At 35.7% G+C, this 24,415-nt stretch overlaps 1 protein-coding gene across 34 annotated transcripts in view; it reads right to left on the bottom strand.

The window, feature by feature from the left end:
- Positions 1-24,415, bottom strand: part of VTI1A (vesicle transport through interaction with t-SNAREs 1A) — a 379,768-nt gene that overhangs the window by 280,693 nt on the left and 74,660 nt on the right. For 16 of the 34 annotated variants that reach the window (XR_015155793.1, XR_015155796.1, XR_015155795.1 and 13 more), the window contains 3 exons: positions 19,616-19,693; positions 13,170-13,190; positions 8,296-8,380 (listed from right to left, as the gene is read on the bottom strand). Coding sequence is in view for 28 of the 34 variants with exons in the window: in XM_086379045.1 (XP_086235171.1) it covers positions 8,296-8,380; positions 13,170-13,190; positions 19,616-19,693 (184 nt within the window). In the remaining 6 variants the exon portion in view is untranslated. Of the gene's footprint in view, positions 1-2,975; positions 3,604-6,428; positions 7,068-8,295; positions 8,381-13,169; positions 13,191-19,615; positions 19,694-24,415 lie in introns of those variants that run through there. The other 18 variants (XR_015155794.1, XR_015155798.1, XR_015155797.1 and 15 more) reach the window with 5 other exon arrangements.

Genomic DNA, 24,415 nt, shown 5'->3' with positions numbered 1-24,415 from the left:
AGGACTGGTCTCCTTTGGGATGGACTGGTTGGATCTCCTTGCAGTCCAAGGGACTCTCAAGAGTCTTCTCCAACACCACAGTTCAAAAGCATCAATTCTTCGGTGCTCAGGTTTCTTCACAGTCCAACTCTCACATCCATACATGACCACTGGAAAAACCATAGCCTTGACTACTTTGTTGGCAAAGTAATACCTCTGCTTTAGTGAGTTGATTAAAATAATATTTTATCAAGAGCCAAAAGTTAGAACATGATAAAGACACAGTATCGTGCTCTATAATCCCCATATAACTTCATGAAAGGCTCCGGTAAATTCTGTCAATAGTTCAGCCAAGATTTTGAGACAATTAAAGATATAAAGGAAGGTACTTCATATCTTAAATGCATTTATTTGTTCAGATTCCTTAAATAAGTACCGAACATGAAACAGGTTTGATTTTTTTTTTAACGTAAGCTGATACCACTATTGATTGCTTTTCCTGTATGAACTCTTGAAAAAAGACACAAAGTAGAAAAATAAACGGTCCTGTACATAACTCTCATAAAAATGCTGTTATTTTGAGATTTGTTTTTCAGAAGAAAAAAGTATTCCGTATGTTTCTCTGACTAACTCTATTTGGTCGAATGAAGATTTTGATGAGGTAATCATTTAAGGCAAAAATAACCTGGACATATGTAAAACAGGTCTGTGGAGTTACATTCCTAAAATGAAGAGTATCTGCAGCTTAAAATTAGGTAACTATAACACTGTATTGAAATATTAAAATTGAAGTAAAATCCATATTTTTTAATCAAAAAAAGTACACATTGGGGTAAAAACTTCGGTAAAAACGTACAAACTTCCAGATGAATAAGGTCTGGGGATCTACTGTAAAACACGGTGACTAGAGCTGATAACACTACTGTATAATGGAAATTTGCTAACAGAGTAGAACTTAAATGTTTTCACCAAAGGGGGGAAAAAACAAAGGTAAATGTGTGAGGTGATGAATATATTCCTTAACTAGATGACAGGACTCCTTTTATACACATACACACACATATGCACACACAATCCCATGCGTGCACACACAATCACACACACGCACACAAATGAGAGAGAAAGAAAGTCTTCATAGGAAGGAAATGGAACCGCTAAGGAAATTCTCAGATAGAAATGGAGGAATTTTCTGTATTAATCCTGCAACATACAAGAGTTGGGTAGACATTTCCTTTATGAAACTTATAAATACATAAAATTGGTATTATCCTTCTTCAGAAAATTCACCTTTGCACTTCCCTAATAAAACAAGATACACAAGAAGTTGTGAAAATTATGCCATTTTTAAAAAAGAATTTTAAGTGGTGTTCAATGTAGGGGAAAATGTACTTGGAGAAAAACAAAGTGGGATAATGTTACTGGATAGGTTACTAGCTATTCTAATTGCCAAGTATTGCCTACTCACATTTTTCTAACTAAGGTAAGATGAATAATTATTACAGCTCGTCTATAAGACAATCAACCTTCATATCTAATACCAACAATATTAACAGATACAATCATATTTATTACCTGTATTTCATGAGTGCAGGTATTAACAATACAAGCTACTTGCCTGAATTTTTGAACATGAGTGTAGTAATACATATACACACAAGGAAATGAGATTCAGTGAGATGACTTACCCAGTTTAAACAGACACAGACTAAAAACTAACACTGAAAACTGGACTTCTAACTCAACTTTAATGTGTGCAGGTATCACTGCTGACCGTGTTCAAATGCAGATTCTGATCCAGTAGGTCTGAGGGGACTCAAGATGTTACATTATCAACTAACACCCAGAGGATATTGATGCTGCCAGTCCCAAGCCCCTCTTTTGAAATGAACCCATTTCCTCGTCAGACTGACACAATATGAAGCAAAGTGACGACTACATTTATACTCAAAACCTACCTGAACTGAAGATTTCTAGGAAAAAAAAAAAAAAGCACACTTTTGTGAGGCAATTCACAAAATCTCTCTACATTATTTTTATTTATGCCTCTTACAAACTCTAGAAAATAGGTACCATCATTTTTATTCCTCAGATAAAATATTATCATAAACTTGGTTTTAAGCTCAGACTGATAATCACAAGTGTCCATTACCACCAGTCTGATGGACCGGCCATTGTGTAAAGCCCTACCAGGTACACGGGCTAGTAAGTTCCCATTTGTTTGGGGGATATCCTTAAGGAAGAATCTGGAAATAAATGACAATTTCCAAGCTCCTTGCTCCTGAATGCCCTTTAATAAGGCTTATAATTTCTCCTGCATTTTCCCCATCTCTCCATTCATTTAAACTAGTTAAAGGACCAAATCTTGGATTATTATAATACGCCTCTGAAATGCCTCCTTGTATCCATTCCCCTGCCACTGTACCCTTACAATCCTTGTCCTCTCTAATTCAGATCAGGCCATTTGCCCGCTGAGAGCTCTCCAATGGCATCACACTCTATGAGGCAAATTCAGACACCTTTCCAGGCCTTGGGGCCCCAGAGAATCTGCACCCTATGTGGCTCTAACTTAATTGTGTACCACACCCAATGCCCACTTGGCTCCAGCCATACTACTCTTCTTTCTGTTGCCTGAATACCCAAATACCTTCTCATTTCAGAGCCATTGTGCTGACATTGTCTTCTTGGAATCACCGGCTCCAAATCTGCTTGCTGGTGGCATCTTTGTGCAGTCCAAGACTCAGCTAACAAGGCACTTCTCTGGGAGGTCTTTCATGACTAGCTAACCTAAGATAGACTTCACTAGCTATTCCTTCATACCCTGCTTTTCACTTTGCCACCATCAGAAATGATCTTGTCCATTTAGTTATTAATTTTAAACAATGTCTGTTTCATCCTGCTCCCTGTCCCTTCCTGTTTAGCGACCTGAGAACAGGAACATTGGCAGTCTTATTTACTACTGTATCCTCAGCACATACCACACCGTACTCAATAGTTAGTTTTTGAATGAATTGTGTAAAAAGGAACTGAACAGATGTGAGAACATGACATATTCTGACCACAATAGGTCATGTTGAAAATTTAGGTCTGCAGGGCCCATTCATTTTTCAGTGTGGTTTACTGGTGAAGACATGGAATCAGATAGTCTGGTTGTACTATTTCCTAACTTGATTAATAAGTGTGGGCAAATAACTTAATCTCTCTGGATCTTGTTTCCTCATCTTTAAAGTGAGAAAACAGTTTTTACCGCATAGAGCTGTGGTAAGGATTAAAGAGCTAATACAGAGTACTGAGAACAGCATGTAGCTCATATTGAGTGTTCAATGAACAACTGTATTATTTCTACATATGCCCAGTCACTAGTCCAGGGTGGAGAACCTGCAGGGCCCTTGGGGAAGGATGGACCACCTTCATAGCAGGAAGGCTGGCAGAAGCACAGCGTCCTGTTGTAGAGAGATCACTGACCAAATGCGACATCAGAGCTGGGTGGCTTGAAGTGTTGACTGAGAGAAGGGGTGCAGACCTTAAGGCTTGGGTACTGGACGGCTGGTAAATGGTGCAGATCAGTCTTCAAAGATATGAAGAGTATACCTGGTTCCAGAGATGCACTGCCATTTAGGGTATAGGCTGGGAAAATGTGTTAAACTCTGTGTTTACATATTGAAAGGAGAGAGTGAACCTTGCATTTCTGCCCTTGTATAATGTCTCTTTCAGCCTATTTCTTAATTGTACAGCTTCCATTAGTTTTGTGTCTATTGTAATTCTAGGGTATTTAATTTAAAGAAAAAATAATCATAATTTCACCATTAATGGCAGGTGACCCATAGTTTTAAATACTAATGCCCTGACCTCAAATAAAATAGGTATCTTCATAGCTAAGATCATACTTAACTATTAATAGTAGATGAAAAAAGGAAGAGCCACTTTTTATTCAGATTCTAAGACAAGAACTTATAAGAAATGTTAAATTGGATCATGCCAATGGCTCATACAACCACCAGAGTGCTTGGTCTTTGACAGTCACTCCCGAGGAAGTTTTCTAATAAATCTGATAACTGTCCCTGTTGATGTCAGTCTGAGCCTGAGATGTCCAAGCACCCGCTTTTTAGTTCAGTGTCATACATTCTTTGTCCTCTCTCTTCATTTCTAAATGGAGCTGTTCAAATAACTTGTAACCTCACCAATTTTCTCAAATAGGAAGAAAGCCACGAAAGAAACTTGTTTGGTACTAAACTCAATAAATATCAAGGTATAAATGGCACTTAGATATAATCATGTACTTTTGCTCAGACCAAGTACATTCAGGACATGAGTCCTCTGTTCAGTAGCTATTATTAAAGCAATAGTAACTGCCAATTTGACAAAATAACTTTCCAATTTGACAAAATAACTTTTAAAAATGTCACAAATGACTCAAGAATTTTAGGAGATGGATTTTATTATTTACTAGGAAGTTGCTAGAGGTCAAAATAATACGCTTTCTATTCTATTTCACACACACATATATATAATTAAAAAAACTTTAAAAATGATATTTTCCAATAAAGGTCTTCAAGAAAAGTTTATAGATTTTTGCTGAAATCTTTTGCCAACAATTTTCAGGGATAACCACTTATGCTGATGATAACATAAAAATGATGACCTTTCCACAGCCCTATTTGCTTTCTAAGCACTTGAACATATATGACCTCATCTTAACTTTATAATAACCTTATGGAATATAAGATATACATATAGGATATATCAAATCTTATATCAGGTTTCCATTTGGCAAGTAAAAGAACATGTACATAGAAGCTAAGAATTCTTCAAAGTCACACAGCTGATTAACAGTGGGGCCAGAGAATGGGATTGTTGTCACTTTCTCCAATTCAGTACATTAGCCAATAATTCCCAGATGTTGTGACTAAGCAAGGCTTCCCTGATAGCTCAGTTGGTAAAGAATCCTCCTGCAATGCAGGAGATCCCGATTTTAAAAAATATTTAAAATGTTTTTTAAATTTTTTAAAGTTAAAAACCCTGTTGCCAATTTTGTTCATTTTCCAGGTAGAGAAAAAAAATCTCTCTCTCTCTCTATATAGATATATATGACTTCTACCTACTATTTCTATCACATCATCACAAAACTATCCTTTATCACCCCAAATAGGAAAAACATAATCTGAGAAAATGTGTAGTTCTTTAATAACATTTGTTTGTAAGAAAACCACTAATTTTTACTTTTCCCCCCTCATTTTACTGTGGACTGATGAAAACTCTTGCTGTGGTCTAGGACCAATTCTCAGACCAATACTTGCAAATCATTAAGCTCTTTCCTACTGTTTCAAAGGTCATCCTAGCTCTTCCATAACTATGCCTTGCTGCATTTCACAGTCTTTAAGAAGAAACCAATAAGCACTAAAAGTTTTCCCTTTTGAAAGATACTATTCTTCCACTGATACTGTAGCAAAATGATCAGTATAGTAAACTTACAAAACAATCAAAACACAGAGCTGTTGACTGACTGGACATGACCAAGCTGAGGGTTGGCAGTGAAGCAGCAAATGTAGAAGCAACATGGAAACCACCATAATTACTTTCCCCACTTCCCACAAGACAGCAAGAAGGGCAGGAAAAACGTTTTGTGCCTCCTTTCTCATTTCTTCATCCACTTTCACATTCATCCAAGGAAATGAATTATCATGATGACTTCTGCCTAGATGTGTGCCACATATGTGCTTAACTCCACAAAGCCCACCCTGATCCCTCCTCCTAGACTTGGTTTTACAGGCTGTAAGAAGTTCCCAAGTTTATTTATATATATATAATATAATATAACATGTAAATGTCTACTTTTATAAAAGTTTATAGTTAACTTGGGACTTCCCTGGTGGCTCAGACAATAAGGAATCTGCCTGTAATGCAGGGGACCCTCACACAACAAAGAATCTGACTCAGGCAGTCCTGGAGAAGGGAATTGGCTACCCACTCCAGTATTCTTGCCTGGAGAATTCCATGGACAGAGGAGCCTGGTGGGCTACAGTCCGTGGGAGTCATAGAGTCAGATACAACTAAGCAACTTTACACACACACACACACACACACACACACACCCCAACAGTTAATTGACCACTGTATTCTACTAAAAAATCCAAGGGCACTGAGGTTGGTTTGCAGGACAACCCTAAAGTGGCATCTTCCATGCTGGCTATATTGATAGTTTAATGTTAGAGCACTCACCAAAAGGAGTTAACTATCAAATCTCAATCTTATAACCTTGATCAATGCATGACCCTCCAGTATCTATGACCTTCTTTGATTATATTCTTCAGCTTTGGGAGGGAGCTACATGAAAGGTGTTGTGGGAGAGAAAAGGCAGTCCAATTAGCCAAATCAAGCCCTGTGATCAGTGTCATAGCAAGAACATCCCCAACCCAACCCAGTCCTGTCTGGAAAGAGGCTCACCAATAGGATGCTTTGACAAAGAAGGTCCTTTAATGTTCAACAGGTATAGTGATACATTCTCCTTTTTAGAAACTCCTTTAATACAAATTTTGATCAAATAACTTTTTTCTATGAAAGGTAAATGCCTATGTATCATCAACTGACCACACGTTACTAATAATAGTTATATTTAAATAGTGTTTTATGGTGTATAACACATTTTAACTTATGCCATCATTTCTTAGGAATATTCTGAGACAGGCAATATAATTTCCCTTTTATTGAAGAAGAAACAGACTCAGAGGTTATGTGATTTGCTTGTGCTTAGTTGCTCAGTCGAGTATGACCCTTTGCAACCCCACAGACTGTAGTGCGCCAGGCTCCTCTGTCCATGGGATTTTTCAAGCAAGAATACTGGTTGGGGTTGCCATTTCCTCCTCTAGGAGATCTTCCCAACCCAAGAACTGTAATCACATCTCCTGGCTCTCCTGCATTGGCAGGCAGATTCTCTGCCACTGAGCCACCTGGGAAGCCCATGACTTGCTTAAGGTCACACAAACAAGAGCTTGAACCCAAGGCTGGTCCTTTGACCGCATGTTCAGGGCACCTCTCATTATTAGCAATCTTTGCAAAGACAGTCGAGTCACTTCTTAAGGTAAGCCCAAGGACTAAAAGAAGAAACGAAAACTGGCTTTTATTCCAATCAGGACAGACAGCCAATCTATCAGCAACCTCAGAAGGAAGGGCTGCCCACACTATTAAAAAATCTGGGAGGGTTGATGGTTTTCTTCAGTTTTCTCACCATTACTATAATGCCAATGTCATTTGTGTTCATTCTATCTGATTTCTTAGAATTCATCATGTAAGTAAGCCAATATAACATAGCCATGAATTAGGGGCAAGGGAGAACACTGGCCATTCATAAAAGAAATCACTTGGAATCATTTTCACTATATTGCTCTTACAAAATGAATATTTTTTGGTAACATTAAACTTTAAAAAAATTAATGGAAATGTTGTCAACCACCTATTTTTGTTGTTCATACACTGGGCAAGAGCTACCCAAAAATACATAAAATAGGTCCTATATAATCTATACTTTGCAAAATAGCTGAATAATAAGAGACTGCTAAGTATAAAGAGGTTAATGGATATTTACTTAGTAGATAAAAATAAACATTATGTGAAACATTAATAATGTAAAAGCATGTCTATTTTAAGTAAACTCATCCTAGAAGCCAAATTAGGGCTGTGTTTTCTGAAATTAATAACTAGTGTTAATTCAAACCAAAAGTTTGGACAGTATTAACTAACACTTATAGTCCCATTATCATGGCTTTCTTTTTCTCCATATCTGATTACAGGCTCTGCTCATGATTTGAAACAACAATAAAAACAAAACAGGGCCGTTAGGAATCATTTCCTAATGACTTCCTAATCATTTCCACCAGGACAGACAAGTACTGTAAACTTGGTGTTGGTACTTCTTTGCCCCTAGTTCACATCATTTAGACTGATTAAAATGTTAATTTTTACATATGTGAATAATCGCAAAGCAGCAAACAACTGGAGACAGCATGGTGCGCCAGCAATCATTGCGGGTGGGTAAGCTGACAACATGTAACCACATATTAAGACAAATGTAGAATTTAGACAAAGTATTCCATCTCTTTTCAGATGTATACTTTTAAACCTCAGGAACTGTTTTCAGTAGATGTCATGCCTTTTAACTTGAAAAAAGATAAGCGCAAATAAGCTCCCAATTGTCTCCCCAATATGTAAACCACATCTCGGGCTGCTGTCTCTGCTACTCCTTTGAAGTTTCCCTGAAATGTCATGTGTTGTGAAGACTGCTGTGCATAAGCAAGACAATTTGCTCACTCTCAGAATTCTTACCGGTTTCCACTGCTATTTGGTATCCAGCCTCTAGTCTCCGAGATGACCTTTCCAGCCTCTCTGTGTTATCGAGCAGATGTGCCCTCTGAAAAAGAAAAAGGGAAAAAAAATCAGACGACTGTCTACAATGTTCTTTTTTTTGCCTTAAAAAAAATAATGCCGTTGTATGCCCTAACATTTCGGGGGGAGGGTGGATCACAATCCATTATAGATAATTTTTAGCCAATCTTCCTTTATACAAACCACTACAATGAACCGATGTTCAATCAATCAATTGTGTATGGACCATCCAGTTTTTGTTGTTTTGTTTTAGAAGGCAGACTCACATTGTACATGGCCACAGTGAATCTTACTCCAAAACACTGAGAAATGTACAAAGACCAGAACCAACTGGATCTTTCCTGTTGCAGCAGAAGTAGCTTTTTGAGTTATTTGCATGGATTGATGATCCCTATTTTGTATTTATTTTTTATAAAATGCAATCATGAAAAAAAAACTCACTAGTTCCTTTGGTTCCTAAAGAATTTTTAAATCTTTAATATTCTTAAAGAATGCCCCCTAATTTTCGATGTGCAGCAAGATGCCATATTGAACAACATATGCTACTAAAACAGAATACTAAACAGCAATTCTAGTTCTAAGACCACTCAGGACAACCACTAAGAAACAAGAGACACATGTTCCTCCATGCACACAGATGTACAAAACTGTGGATTTATTCCCAAATATCCCCAGATATATGGCACTATACTGAAAGTGAATTTCTGACACAGTGTTTTAGACTAAGAACTAAAATGATAATAATAATATACATTATTTTATATTATGTCTGATGGGGGAAATTAGAAGAGTTTCCCCAAATCCTCAGCTTCTGAACTTTCTTTTCTACATTGAGGCTGATTTTTTTAAAAGCATAACAATCATATACTCGATCATATTCAGACTGACAAATACATTTATAAGCTAATCATGGCTGTGAATGGATAGCAATATGTGCATGCCCTTGGGAGTGTGTGTGTGTGTGTGTGTGTGTCCATATGTGTGTACTGATGCATGTATGTCTGGATACTTAAAAATACCAAAATATGTGTAACTATATATTTGGGTATATGTACGTGCATGCATGTATTTCTATGAATTAGTACTTTACCCCTTCAAATCAGTTTTGGTATCTGGTCAAAAAGAAAGAAAAAAATGCAACTATAACTCCAAGTTTGTGTTGTTGACAGATGTCATTTAAAATCGAAGAAATGCTTTCTAATAATAAAAAAAAAAGGAGGTGCCACACATATTATCTGAGTGGCTGTCGAGCGAAACGATCCACCTTGCTCTAATGAGCCCCCATGGATCTTGGAGATGCAAGCTGTATTGACATGCACACTTAAGCTAATACACCTAGACCAGTGCCTCCAAGCTCTAGCAGCCAGGGATGCTGACAGAATATCTCGCTTCCATCTTCAAAGAAAGGAAGTGATTAGTATGTTATCATTACCATTCAAAACGTGATTTCCTTATTCCCTCCCGGCATAGGTGACACATCTGAGATGCGGCCAGACGTTGGAGGCAGCTAAAGCCACATCAAAGCTTTCCTTGAAAAAAATTTTTTGGGGGGAGTGCTGGGGGGAGTGGGGGGAAGAATCATTAAAACAATGCATTTAGAACAGAGAGATAGGACCTGATGTGAAGGTCAGGAAAGCTGCAACAACAGTCTATAGTAATTAATAGAGTCGTCTACTACACAGTGGAGAAATTAAGAGAAAAACTGCCCCTCCCTCTGCAAAAAAAAAAAAAGCACTAAATAAATAAAAGGGAGGAAGGAAAGCATATATCATAAAAATGTAAAATCAGTAGTCTGTAACTGAGAAAAGGAAAAGCAAGGGGAGCTTTATGTGTTTGGCATTAATGACTATTTTTAAATAAATTTAACACTTTACTCAGCTTGTCAAAAATTAGGAATAAGAAAAGCTTTCTTATTCCTAATTCTCACTACATGAAGGCTTTGGGAGGGGGAATTGCTCTTCCCTTCTTTGAATATTGTTTTCTAACTTAACAAAGGACTTGATTTTTCAAATAGGTGATTCTCTAAAAAGATATCAGCATTGTGGCATCAAGAATAAATGTGAATTTTATTCAAGAATTCAGATCAAAGATTTTGGTTCATTTTCATATTGGGTGAAATCCCTAAACTAAATATTTAGCTACTGCAGATTTAGAGAAATCAAAGTTCAATACTGAAAATGGAGAGTTTAATTATACAATAATAAAAATGTAGGAAACAAAGTATTTAAACATAGAATGATTTCTGAGATTCCATGAATGGGAGCCAAATTAGCTTATCAAGTATATGGCTTTGTAATGGAAAGCAAAACTGCTAAGACAACTTTTTTATTAAAAAAAAAAAAAAGGGTCTATTCCTAAATAATGTCAGTAACTCTTCTGCAGGACAGTTCAATTTTATCAGAGCAAATCTGCACACAAGAGGACTATCAGTTTACCAGCAGCTTTCCAGCAGGACCTCACTTTGTATTTTGGAACCTCTTCACTTAAGTCAAGCTAAAATCAAGTTCTTGTAACAGCTGTGCTATTTACATTGTTCCCTTAGTTGTACATTGCCCTGGTCTCTGAAAATGAAAGGAAATACAGTACAGTAGCAGCTGATGCTTTCAACTTGCCCCCACACTCCATCCCAAACTCATTCTCTCACCCTCTTCTCAGCCCTTTTCAAAGCAGGTAAGTGAAGCTGTGCTGGAGCTTCAGACACAGCTCAACTTGTGTGAGGAGCTGTGCAACGTGGAGAGCTGGAGACGCAGGATTCAAACAGAGAGCTCAGCACAGGCAACAGCGGTTCAGCTCCCTGTGCATTATCAGCCCGATTTCAAGCATGCTCTCTTCTCAGAAAGGAGCCCAAAAAGAGAGCCCCAAAAAAGAGCATCTTGAGGACTGGATGGGGCATACTTTGTTTCCAAATAGTATGAAACATTCTATTTTGAAGCAGAGGAGTGTTTGTCTTCTTAGGATAGATACAAGAAGGAAATCAGTGTTTGATTCCTCTGAGCATCCTGCCTGAGAAACAATGACTTCAGAGCAGACTATATACCATTACTGTCATCACTGTAACCTAGTCTATAAATATCAATGCTGCATCCATATCACAGACTGTTAAGAGAATATTTCAGAGTATATTATTCTGTTAGTTGAGTGATCTAATTCTTCCAAGTACAATTCCATTTCGGGTTATAGTGTTGGTAACGTGCATTCCAGAAGCATAACTGATAAAACTGTTGCTATAGCCACAGCAAAGGAATTAAAAGTCATAAAATGATGATGAAACGTATTTTAAAAGAAATGCAGATGTGACGTTTTCAGCTTACAGAATTAAGATTTCTAAGTTCACACAATTCAGCTTAAAACTAAATCTGTCAACGATGCTGATGGTACTAAGGCACAAGGCCTTGTTACTTATATTCATTGCTAAGTTCAAGGCCAAGAGCTTCATGTAGTTTCTCCACAGTCTATAGTTGGTTGCATTAATATTTGAAAATTCAAATTCTTCACCTAAGCCTGAGCATATGCAAATACATACACGAAGACTGTCTTGCAGAAGAATAATGTTGACATATCACTCACCTCAAGAATAATCTTATACATCAAAACTACGATTTATAATACTTTTTTAATATATACATCTGCTTCCATGCAGGGGAGATTAAAAAAAAAAAAACACAAAGAGGTTGGGGGGTGAGGGTTTTGTGTATTTTCACCCTTCATTTTATATATCATTATTACTTTTACTGAGAAGGCATCACAGATGCATCTTAAATCAGAAGAGTTGTTGAAAACCACTCTCTACAAACCTCTAAATTAGCATTCATATCACCTAGAGAATGATGACATATCAATTAAAAAAAAAAAAAACTTCCAGGAAAAATCTCAAACAACACAGCCAACCTAAAGTTGAAAATAATTCATAGTACTCTGCTTATTATAAGCAATTAGACAATTTTTAAATTGCAATATACATCATTATTTGATGTCCTAATGTAAAAGTAACTAAATTCAATCTCACTAAGTAAAAACTATGACTACTCTATTTCTGAAAAGAGTAGCAGCGCATATTTGATAAGTATGGTCTAATTTTAAAAAATATTTAGAATCATTTGGCATCCCTCAGGCATACAGGGATAAAATTATCAACGCTGTTATAAACATTTGCTGGGCCACAAAAAAAAGTCTGGAGCTGTATTATGAAGCAGGCTAGCAAACTCAGAAAAATAAGAACTCACTTGGGCGCTATTTCCTACAAAAAAGAAAGTGTTTAACAATGAGGAGAGGCTTGGCTATTCTTAGGGATCTGTGTACATAGACTAGAGTATTTATAACATACGTGTGTTTCCCTAAAAGGATAATAGGCTCATGGTATCTAATGTTGAACTAAGAATTTTGGTTGAAGGAAAGGAGTTAGTTTAAAAACAGTTTTCAGTAAATTCAGAATGTCAGAAAAAAAATTATTCCTGTTGACTTCTTTGAGAAACCAATGCAAACAAAACAAAACTGAAGTCAGTCTACATGAAAACCACACTTGCGTATAGCTTCAAGCTATTCCTTTCTTTTTCCTCCCTTTTTTGGTCTTTAAAATATTAATTTTCTTCCAAAGCTAGAAAACAACAATAATCACTGTAATAAACATGATTAGGGTGTACTTGTTTTTTTTTTAAGATAGCAGAGAACATTTCTAGCAATATAGTCAATGCTTTTAATATGCACAGCTTTTCCTGGAAAAATGAACCCAACGGTTTTCCTTCAGATTTAGATACTCAATTTTATAGGGAAAAGCAGAATTAAAAAAAAAAAGAAGCAAGCTAGGTAGTACTCACCTCTTCACGTAATTTTATCAACTGCAACATGAATGCACAAAAAAAAAAAAAAAAAAAGATAAAAAGGAAAGAAATGGCAGGAAAGAAAGATCAGTGGTGTGACAGGATACAGAATTAACATTGACAATTTATCTGTTTACATGTTTAGCATTTAAAAATCACAGACAAACACATTAAAAGAACCTAAACATAGACTACATGCAGAGTTTTTTGAACGAATAAAGATCACTTTCTCACACTGTCACATTAAACAAAGAGAATAGTGTGAAATTCTCTTTTAAAGTACATCTAAGACACCATCATGAAATAAAGGGGAACGACTTCATAGAAGTCTATATTATAAAGAAAGAAAACAAGTTTACTGTTCCTCTCTTCTAAGAATGTACCACTGAAGAGGTTTTGTATATACAAGTTTTCAGGATGTTTCTCTATTTTGAATCTTGACAACTGCTTTCAGATTTTTACCTCCAAATGAAAATGATTAATAGCTCATGCTTTTGTCCCAGTAAGTATTTTAAAACAACAAACTGGTATGTTAATATCATACTTGTACCCATTCTAGTAACAGGATCACCTCTGGAAGTAAGATGATTTTAATTGGGAATAAAGCATGCCAGGAGAGATAATATTTAGGACATAAAATATTTCACAATCCTTAGCAATACTGTGTATATCAGAGTTGATTCCCAAGGTTTCGTTTTGCTGAAGAGGCTACTGTAATCATAAGGTGTTTTAATTTTTGAAGTTTCTTCACTTATCAGTTTTCTTAATCTTGTAAACCAGGTCATTTCAAAGCAATGAACTCACTAACTTCATTTGTACTGTAATTTGTTTTCACCAAAGTCAAACTTCAAGCCACTCTTTACCCGTTAGTAAACTCTTTTGTGATAACATTTTGATTCTTCTCTGTAGAATATTTGTCTTAAATTTTACAGATAAAACGTTGTTTTACTCTTTAGAAACTAGAAAACGGATATAACCATATGTCTGGTTCCCTGGGTGTGTGTGATAGTATTGTATTCTAACCCACAAATATTGGGGAGTTGAGGTGTCTTCCAGTTTCTACAATGAATAGAAAAGAAACCAATGTTGATGAGACTATAAACCATATTCTAGGTCTGAAACTTGCACCCTCAGCAATTCAGGTCTACAACTGATAATTTTTAAGCATCAAAATATCTGTAACATCTGTTACAACACTTGACATAAGCAGGCCAATAAATTAAACTATTGCTTTGGGAGAAACGTGCCATGAACTGCTCACTATAAGTCTTTCTAAAAGTATCATGTTTACTATAACCCAGTTCTCAAAGCTTAAAGCTATTTTTGTCTCCAATTCAAGGAGAACCATATGCATTCCAGCTTAGTCTTGTTATTCCATTTGTTATTTGAAAAGTATTTCAAGTACAAAAGAATGAGATTTCAAACCAGTGATGAATCTTAGAAAAAGGATACAGAATCTATTACATAAGGTCTCACACTGCATTTAGTGAAAAAGAAACTTTTTCTACCTTTCAAAAATACATATGAAGTTGTCATTGCTTGTAATTAACACAATCATTATCTCAGCAACCACTGAGTGTGTAAGTCAATCATCTCATCATTTCACGGGAAAAAAAGTTACAAGTCTTCCCGAGAAGAAGTAAAATTCTAAACTAAAATACGTGGCCTATCATACATCGGAATCTTTCTCTTTGCTATCGGAACATCATGGGAGAAAAAGGGCAAACATTAATTCTCAGAAAAAGCTGATCTGGGATTGATCGCACAGCTATTTTTTCTCTTTTTTCTTTCTGGGGGCACCATTCTTCAGTTGACTATGATACTTAAAGGGCCAAAGTTTAAAACTACTCTTCAGCAATGGAGACCATTTGGGCATGCCACCCTGCCATAATCAATGAGTGTTTAAAAATGCTACCCATTTGTTTTTTCAATAGGTTCCAAACAAAAAACGTTCTATCTTGTTTGTGCTGCATGGCTGCATCCAAGCTTTACACCGGATTTGTAGCTAAGCTAGGTAATGGGAGGGGTTTTAATCTTTATCTTTTTTTTTTTTTTTTTAGTTAGTCTGAGAGTTTTCACACAAGTAAACAAAAGATGGCCTGTTTTTGAAAATTAACAATGCTTAGACTAGGCTGAAAGTAGTGATTTCGTATTTTTTCGATTCGCATTTTATCGAGTTTCTATTTCCGTCACAGGCGACATGAAAGTGTGCCATGCCACCGTGTTGAGTTATGATAATCAACATCTTTTTTGAAACAAAGATTTCTGCACCCCCTCCCCCACCATGCAGAATTTGATACAAGAGGTAATCTGTTCCTTTGTGGGCTGAAAAAATCTGGTTTACGCTGGTTTGAACCAGTGGAATCTCTTGTGGTTAAGCCTTCTGCTGTGACTAAAATCAAAACTGCACTGCAGAGCATGTGAGGGTTCGTGCGCGCGCGCCTCTGTGTGTGAGGGGCATCACGTGACCACCAGAACTACCGAATTTTTTTTTTTTTAAAGCTGATAACGCGACTGCCGTCTCTGTCCGCATACAGATAACGAATAAATGCTGAACTCTATTAAACGCCCTTTACACATTATCGTGGGTCGAACACACAATTTTCAGAACTTATGATGACAGTCTATTTATTTTGCTATAAACCCTCAGCACGTAACGAACAGATTCGTGCCTGGTAATGATCTGCTCTGCCAGGGCTATATGAAATGATACCGGCCTTCTTTAGATCTTGGGGAATTAAATTGACCAACTTCACCCCCTGGTCTGTAGCTGAAGTTTGACACACTTTATGCACAGCAAGCCCAAATCGGAACTTAAGAGAACATCGCATTAAAAAATTAAGCAAATCATATCTGCTGAATATTGCTTTACCACAAAAATTTCCTCACTTTTAGACATACCCTACCCTTTATATATATATTTTTGAACCTTCTATCTGGGATTTACTCAAATTTCATTTACTCAGGTTTATTCACTGATCAATATAATTTTGCATATGGAAACTGAGACACTATTAGGTTTCAGAAGTAGAGCTTGGAACATTTGTCCCATTATCATACTCTACTGTGAAGGGGATTTAATTCTGTATGAATTTTTTTTTTTCCTTTCCTAAGAATCGTTTTCATGAAACTAAATTGAGTTAACAATTATTAAAGTTTCCACTCTAAATACAGCATCACTACATTTCAAGAACAAGCTCTTTGAAAATATTAAGATGCTGTCATATGCAATGGAAAATTTGATTTGTTAAAAGAACAAAATGATAATGCCCAAGACAACTAACAGTTCATGGAAAGACCCAACAATATTTGAACGTGCCAAATAGGTAATTTTGCCTCTTCTCTGTAAATCAAGGATGAGCTATACTTGATTGCATTAAATAGATGTAATAGAAATGAATTTATACAAAGCAATTAGTTTGGAATTAAATAAAAATGTGTACTGCATGGAGAACATTAAAAATGCATTTGAAAATTCTTAATTTTTGAAATTTTAACAATTCTAATGGCAAAATGTTTACATATACAAGAGTAAATTAATATACTGTATAGTTAATTGGAAGATCATAATTATGTGTATCAACGGCCAAGTTTTAGATGCCTAAAAAATGCATTATAAACTGGCAGACTGAGAAATAAGAACTAAGGTATTCATATTTGTCTAAATCTACAAAGAAGTCACTATAGGGAAGGTGTGGATATTGCATTGAAAATAACTAAATAGCACTTAGTTCATTTGTCTATTTACAACCTTTGCTACTAATTATTTATCATTTTTTTCTGACCTATACTTTAAAAAAACTGAGATATAGCCCAACTTTAGTTAAACAAATATTGCAACCTTTGGTCTCATTTTTCACTTCTCAGTTTTCCCTGTATTGTTAAAAATTTACCATAAATATGACATGGCCAAGAAGTTCTGAAAAATCAATTTCTCAATAATTAGGCTGAAAATAAACATATCTGTGTGCAGAAAATATTTTCTTCTCTAATTTACTAGGTGAGCTTCTCTAATTTACTGGCAAGGTGATCCTAGCCAGAAAAAGCTATCTTCTCAGCCACTGAGCTACAAAAATTAAAATGAAAAGCCAAATCTTTTCTTCCTTTAAAGAAAAAGTTTCTGTTTTGATTTCATAGTCTGAATGAATACTGTGGCAGAATAGTTATTCTCAAGTGGCCATTCCAAGTTAAGGATGTATTATATAGTTTTAGGGATTTTAATTCCTATATATTATGACAAAGAGCCCCAAAACAAAACATAAAGGCTTCATTATGATATGGAAATTGTGCTACTTTGGTAACAAAATATCCTAAAAGTTATATGTTGTCTCTTTGAACTTTCAGATCTGATTCAAATTTTAGCCTGAAAAGTTCACATAAGTAATAATCTAACAGTTCCACAGTCTCATGACTATAATTCATCACACTCTATTTATTGAAGTGACAGCTCCTTACAACTAAACTTCAGGCTCTCCAAGCACTTTCAGAATTTGTAAGCTTGATTTATACAAGTCCAGGGGAAATCTCTGAGTTATCACTTTAAAGTGACAGGAATATAATTTGAAAAATTCAGAAAATATGAACTCAATCTATTTTTGTGGAATATTTTTCTTTAGGCATTAAAAAAAAAAGTCCTCCTTATACGTTCGTAAGGCAAATGTTCTAGGCACATAAAATGTCCATTAAGAGAAGAGAACATGCTTTAAAAAAAAAAAAAGATCCCTGTCATAGTACTACAGCATCCATTACAATAAAGGAGTTTGAGTTAGACAGAAACACCCTCTTCTCTTCTATTTCCTCTATATTAGGCAGCAGTTTCAAATGAGGTAAAGATCTATAGCTCTTTAAAGAACTGTCACAGAGATTCACTTTTTTTTTTTTAACACATTCACTTTTTTTTTTTAAGACAGTGCTTTTTTTTTTTGCAGTAAAGATGGAAAATAAACTATGATTAATTCACTCAAGAGGAATGAGCACTCTAAATCGCACTTAAAATAGGAAAAACATTTTTTTTGCTCTCATCCTCACATTATTTAATCTATTATGAGTAAAACTCCTTTATCACATCATGCTTTTGTGTTTGATGTGCTCCTTATTTTTTTTTCCCTTAGCTATTCTCACATTTCAATCAGGGAAGCTGAAATCCCAAGTCAAATCTTAAACGTGTTTACATGTCTGAACTGAAGAAGCTGATAACATCCAACTAGTGGAGGAGCTGAGATCTTTCCAAAAACAAACACAGGACTTCTCAGTGATTCTTCTTCCTTTCTGGGGGTGGGCAGATGGGGGCCTTTCCATCACATGAGCAACACCCCTGTTTACAATATTCACATTTAGTGGATAGTATTATAGTTTCAGCATATATAGACTGACACTCTATCTACAAGGGTAAACACTATTATGCAGTTTTTATGATGCATATCAATACATTATGTTCAGCAGCTCATTAAAATTTTGGTTTACCCAATGAATGATTTATGTTCATTTTTATTTAGAGTAGAGGCTTCTTCTAGACTTGCCAAAGTAACGTTAATAAACATGTTCAGGTCTTGCTTCTGAAGTTCCCTATCATTTATTTTCTTTAAAAGTGTCAAAGAGAATCAGTCACTCGGGCTGTTTGAGACATTTTTTTAAATTCATCTCTACTCTGAGGTTCTTGAAACATTTTTTAAAGTCATATATATTATCTACATGAATTAATGAAATCGGCAGTATTAATTCAAAGAAAGAAGTGGGACACTAATTAGACTCATGACACTACTGTGTGATCCAATGAGAGCTGACAGCCAAGTTGCAAGGCCTCTTGAAGAAGAAACCGTGTCTTATTTTTTTGCCTATCCGGATCTTAAACTGCGAAAAGACTTTTCCCATTACTACTCCTACAACTATTATCATCATCATTATCATTACCTGACAAGGGCAGCACCTCTATGTGAGTATCCAATTTCCACACTGGGGCTTCCAATTTGCATTTTGGTGAATGTATTTTTAAGAAGGTACACAATAGGAGCCTGAGCTGCCCAGTCGAATTTTGAAAGCTTACTTTCATTTGTTTTGCTGCGAATGTTGATTTAATTATACTGCATTATTATCAAAGCTGCATTATGTACTTTTTTATTCCTTTTACATGTGTTGGAGGTGAGGACCTTGGCTTTGTCCACAAACAGTGTGTTTCAAGTTATTCCTTAAGTACTAAATAATAAAGAAAAGAGAAGAAAAGATTTTTTTAAAAGATAGCAGACAGTGATCACAAGGTAAAGGGTTAAATGTAAGATCTCCAAGAAACATTTTGAAGTTGATTAAGACTCCAGCTTTGCATTAAACAGTATCGCTTCCACATGAGTTGTTGCTAATACTGTTACAGAGCAGCTTGAGAGCCCAGTGTGCCAGTGACCTCCTTCACCCTCCAGCCACCCACCGGGCCTTCCTGATTAGCATTCTACCTGGTTCTCTGAGGAATTCCCATCATCCCCTAGGAGCTCATTCCGTACTTCGTCACTGTAGGCGATCCGTGACCTTTTCTATAAAACAAAACAGAAAGGGAGAGAGCAAGATGAACGTTAGAAAGTAAAGGCTTCCAAGCATTATTGGTATCAAGACTGATCATCTCAAACCTCGAGAGCCCCCTAATGGAAACCTATTTGCTCAAATCTGCAAACCAAAGTTGAGCAAAGTTCTTGAACTTGAGGAGTTTAATGTAAATTATAAGTTTTTTCAAATGCCAGTAATGGATGAAAACTCTGCATTGTGTGAGTACTCTTAATATTGACAAACGGATCAGAACTGATATGTTATTCCATGCAGTCATTCAGATCAGACCACGAAGCTGAAAGAAATACAGCTATTTTGCTGTATATCTGCCACACTCACCAGATGCAGTTAAAACAAGAGTATATAGGGTCTTTAATACTGTGGCAGGAAATGGACTCTACAATATAGATCTTTTAAAATCTCTAATTCTAGGATAATATTATATCTCCAGCTATATACTGGGATGCCTGGAAAATAGCATATCCCCATTTCCTTCATTATTGTGATGTTACTAAGCAGAAAGAGATGGAATGTAAAAGCCCATCCTGTTTCCAGACTCTAAATTAAATGTCTCCTAGTCCTCTATAAAAATGGCCTAAGGAAACGTAGTGGGAGTGTGTGTGTGTAAGTGTATCTGGTAAAACAACTTAAATTTCCCAATCCCAGTAAACAAAGGCAAGTAGGCTATGAGTCAACTTTTCACAATTCCCGTAAATAAAGACAAGTAGGCTATGAATCGATTTTTCACACACTGAAATTTTGTTTTACAAGAAATCTACCTTTACCAGTAAAGTCAGAGGGACATGTCTGCAAGCAATTCATGAATTATCTAAACGTGCACACATTTGGAAAAGCTAAAAAGCTCTGGAAATTAGTTGTGAAGCTAGAGTGCCATCCTCAGATCCTACTTCAGCATCACTGTTCCAGACCCAAATATGGATGTACAGGCTACTTTACTGCCTTTTCTGCATCTGAGCTAACTGAGCAAAATCAGCCAATTAAAAAATGGCAGCTGGGAAATAGGAATCTTTTCCCATTTGGGGTCTACAGTTTAGGACTTAAAATTTCTTACCTGTTCAACTGTGATATGAAAAATTATTGTAGTTTAAAAGGACTATCCATAATCCGTGAGAAGAAGTCAACAAGATTTTTAATTAGATTTTTAAACCAGTGAATGTGTAGCAGAGCTTTGCCACATAGAGATCATAGTATTTTAAACATAAAATCCTACTATATTGTAACTTAAAAAGAACTTTCGACAAGGAAAACTAATAGATTTTAAATCATTTTAAAGTTTGCCTTTTTCACTTGGGGCTCCCTATCTGAACCCCAAAACACAGAAAATTATTTGTGACTATTCTCAATTCTCCCAAAGATGGGACATGAGAGAGAATTTAGTTCATTACATAGAATAGAAGTCTCAGGGCATAAAGGCTTAACTCTCTGGCAGAATCCTGTTTAAAAGGGCTGAATGGGGTGTAAATAAAAATAAATAAACCTAGACATCCCTTTATTCTTTAAGGAAAACAAAAATCAGTCTTGTGGAATTCTAAAGGTAGCTTTGGTTAAATTGAGACTAGAACCATGTGGTCCTAACTATAGCTCAGTAGTCATTCTACTGCACAAAATTTCCTCACTTTATTACCCTCTGAATACACGCACACAGGAAATAAAAATATATAAAAGTTGCAAAATGTTACAAAGGAGATGGTGGTATCCCCTCCTATTCTAGGTCTCTGCCCCAAGCCCCACTTCCTTGCTATAAATGTGTGTATCATACCTTGGCAAATGTATTAAGTCTGTAAGTAGATAAATGTATTAAGTCTGTAAGTAGATAAATGTTGCAGAAAGGACAAAACAGGAGAGGTAGGTCATTAGCCTGAGGTCAGTAATGACATCTATATCAGCTGTCTTAACTATTCAGGAGTGACCCAACTCATTCCTTTTTGAATATGGCAGGCTTCTCACTGCCACAAACAGCAGATATTAGGTTGGTGTCTCTTATTGTATTTACTGAAGCTACTATTAGCTATTTCTACTGACTCTGTAAAGTATTGAAAAATGCTAAATTACAAGGACAGTACACTATGTGGCCTTAGCACATTTCATTCAACCCAAACCTTTCTTTTGCCCATTTGGGGCTCCTTGCTACAATAGTTTCAAACTATCTAGGAAAAGTATTTTATAGCATTAAAGGAAATGAGAACCTTTTAACAGGCTGTGGTATCAGAGCTGCCTTTTTAATTATTCATTTCATCACTATGGGGGACTAAAACATTCCACACTATGCAAGAATATCATATGGAGATTGTTTTTGTTTTTCCCTTTTTTACCAAAATACCAACAAATTGGCATAGATTGTTCAATTACACTATATTCTTATTTTGATTTTCTGTACTTCAAAAGAAGAAAATTACAAACATGGATGCCTAAATAACTAATCTTGTTTTGGTTAGAATCCATTGCTTTTAAAAACCAGCAATTAAGAGTGTACAGGCTCAGCAACAGAGGAGCACTTAAGATTTATCCATAGTTGAAGGGTGGGCCCTGTAAATGTCACTCTTTTCCACTGGGATAGTAAAAACTGGTCATTGGGATGACTCTCTGGATGTAATTAAACACATGATATGCTGAGTTTATAAAATTTTCTCTGATAGGACTGACTTCTGTTACAGAATGAAAAGACAACTTATTTCAAATATCAGAAATAGTTCCTCATGAAAATGACACAGCTGATGCTGAAAACTGAATTCTTTACACTTAAGTATCACTTTGAACAAAACGTTTTTAAATTCACACTTTGCTTTATTAAGAATTATTTTTAAATTCCTGCCATTGGTCTTTTCTCCTAATTTTTTGTGGTTTGAAATTTTAAGTAAACTGAATTTAATAAACTGTAATTTAGCCTGCAGGATTATCACTAAAATAACTGAACACCCAAAAAGGTTTGTCTGAATGAGAAACTCCTTATTTTATGAAATTTTCCTCCAAAATATCAATAAATTGTTTTTCCTTTTATGGAACTTTTCTGTTAGTATTTTACATTACTAAGTACTATGCCATACTTTAAATTGGAAGATTCAAAGTTAATGAAACTGAAACACCTACTGTATCTTGATCAACTAACTATTTTTTATTATCAACTGTATAAAATCTGTACTTTAGCCAAATGCAAGCATGAGAATTTGAGCTGGAAATGTCACACATTCAGCTACAGTTTGAAGGAACCCAATTCATAATGCATTTTATAAATAGTTAATGACTTCTATACATAAGCTAACCAGGCAAATCAAGAAATTGTCAACATTTTTAGTCTTAGTTGTCAGTTACTACTGTCTACTGGTGCTTTATATGTGGCTTCAGGAGAAGACAGAAGCTCTCTGCAGTTTGTAATCTATTGCAATTTCAGGTCTGTACCGGAAGGGTGGAAAAGCTTCAGCTGACAATATGTGCCACACACACACACACACATACACTCTCACATACACAGAGTGTTAAATACAAGGGCATTCCTCACTTTTAGTTGTGTGTTTGTGTAAAGTTTATTCCTTCTAACTTATATATTTGGGTAGACAGAGAAATCTACAGACCATATATGAACCCTAAAAAATATGAAAAATCAACAACTGATTGCTATCCCTAAGACATTAGATGCACAAAATGTCAACGGGTTATTTTAAACTGATTACAAAAGTGAGTCTGTGGTTAAGAACGCAAGAAAGCAAAAACTGCCAAGCAGTTTTTTTTACTTGATGAACACGACGTTTGCATACTGATTGGCTGATTTTCTTAAAGCCAAGTTCAAACAGATACACTTGCTCAGTTCTCTCTGGAAATTTGGCTTGAAACAATCTATCTACTTGACCTTAACATTTCCCAACTGAACTGAATGTGTTCCTGGACAGGCACTGCTAAACTAGAAACAAAATGAATTAACTTAGCTTAAACTAATTAAGAACTGTGATCTGTGGTACCGCCTCCTGGATGAATCTACACTAGAAACAGGGTATACGGAACCAGAATGAGGATTTCTAGCACTCACCACTAGCATAAGCATAACAATGAAGTTGGTTTATTACTAGAGCGTATATGAGAATTTAATTTCCATGGCGTGCACATGGCAAAGCAATTGCTTAAATTGCCTCACCTGGGAATTTAATACAATGTTATCATCAGACCAGCCACATTGTAAATAGATTTATAATGCTTTCCATGTGCTGCACTCTGTTGCATATGAATTAAGTAATGATCTGGTATTACAATAAAATCAGCTAGTTCCCACACCTGGCAGACAGGATATTTCACTAAATTAATACCCAAACAGCTACATCACAAGGCATGGGAGAGGAAACAATCTCTAAGGCATTGGACGTGAGTCTAACGTGGGAGGTAAACACTCCATGGTTATGTAAAATGTTACTGTGTTGAATGGGCCGCTCAAGACAATCTGTTTCTAACATCTGTATTACGGAATTAAGACTTTCTCAGTTCCATTCAATTTTGGCCTGATTTTCTTCATTCAGTACTTTAATTACTAATCAGCAATCCACAATGTTCACAAACACTAAGAAAGCCCTTTATTCTAATCTATGTGCTGCAGACAGCCAAATAATTGATACAAAGTGTACTATGGTTTTGGTAAGTAATGAAAGAACAGCTTGTCCTACTTCCTAATCGAATTGGTCTATAGAAGAAATGGTTAACAGATTTCT

The sequence above is a fragment of the Bos grunniens genome, chromosome 26 (assembly GCF_055505025.1).
Source record: "Bos grunniens cultivar Pamir isolate PY7600 chromosome 26, Bosgru_T2T1.0, whole genome shotgun sequence".
In the NCBI taxonomy this organism is placed as follows: Eukaryota; Metazoa; Chordata; class Mammalia; order Artiodactyla; family Bovidae; genus Bos; species Bos grunniens.
Note: the sequence above shows the minus strand (reverse complement) of the source record. Positions and strands in the feature narration are given on the sequence as shown.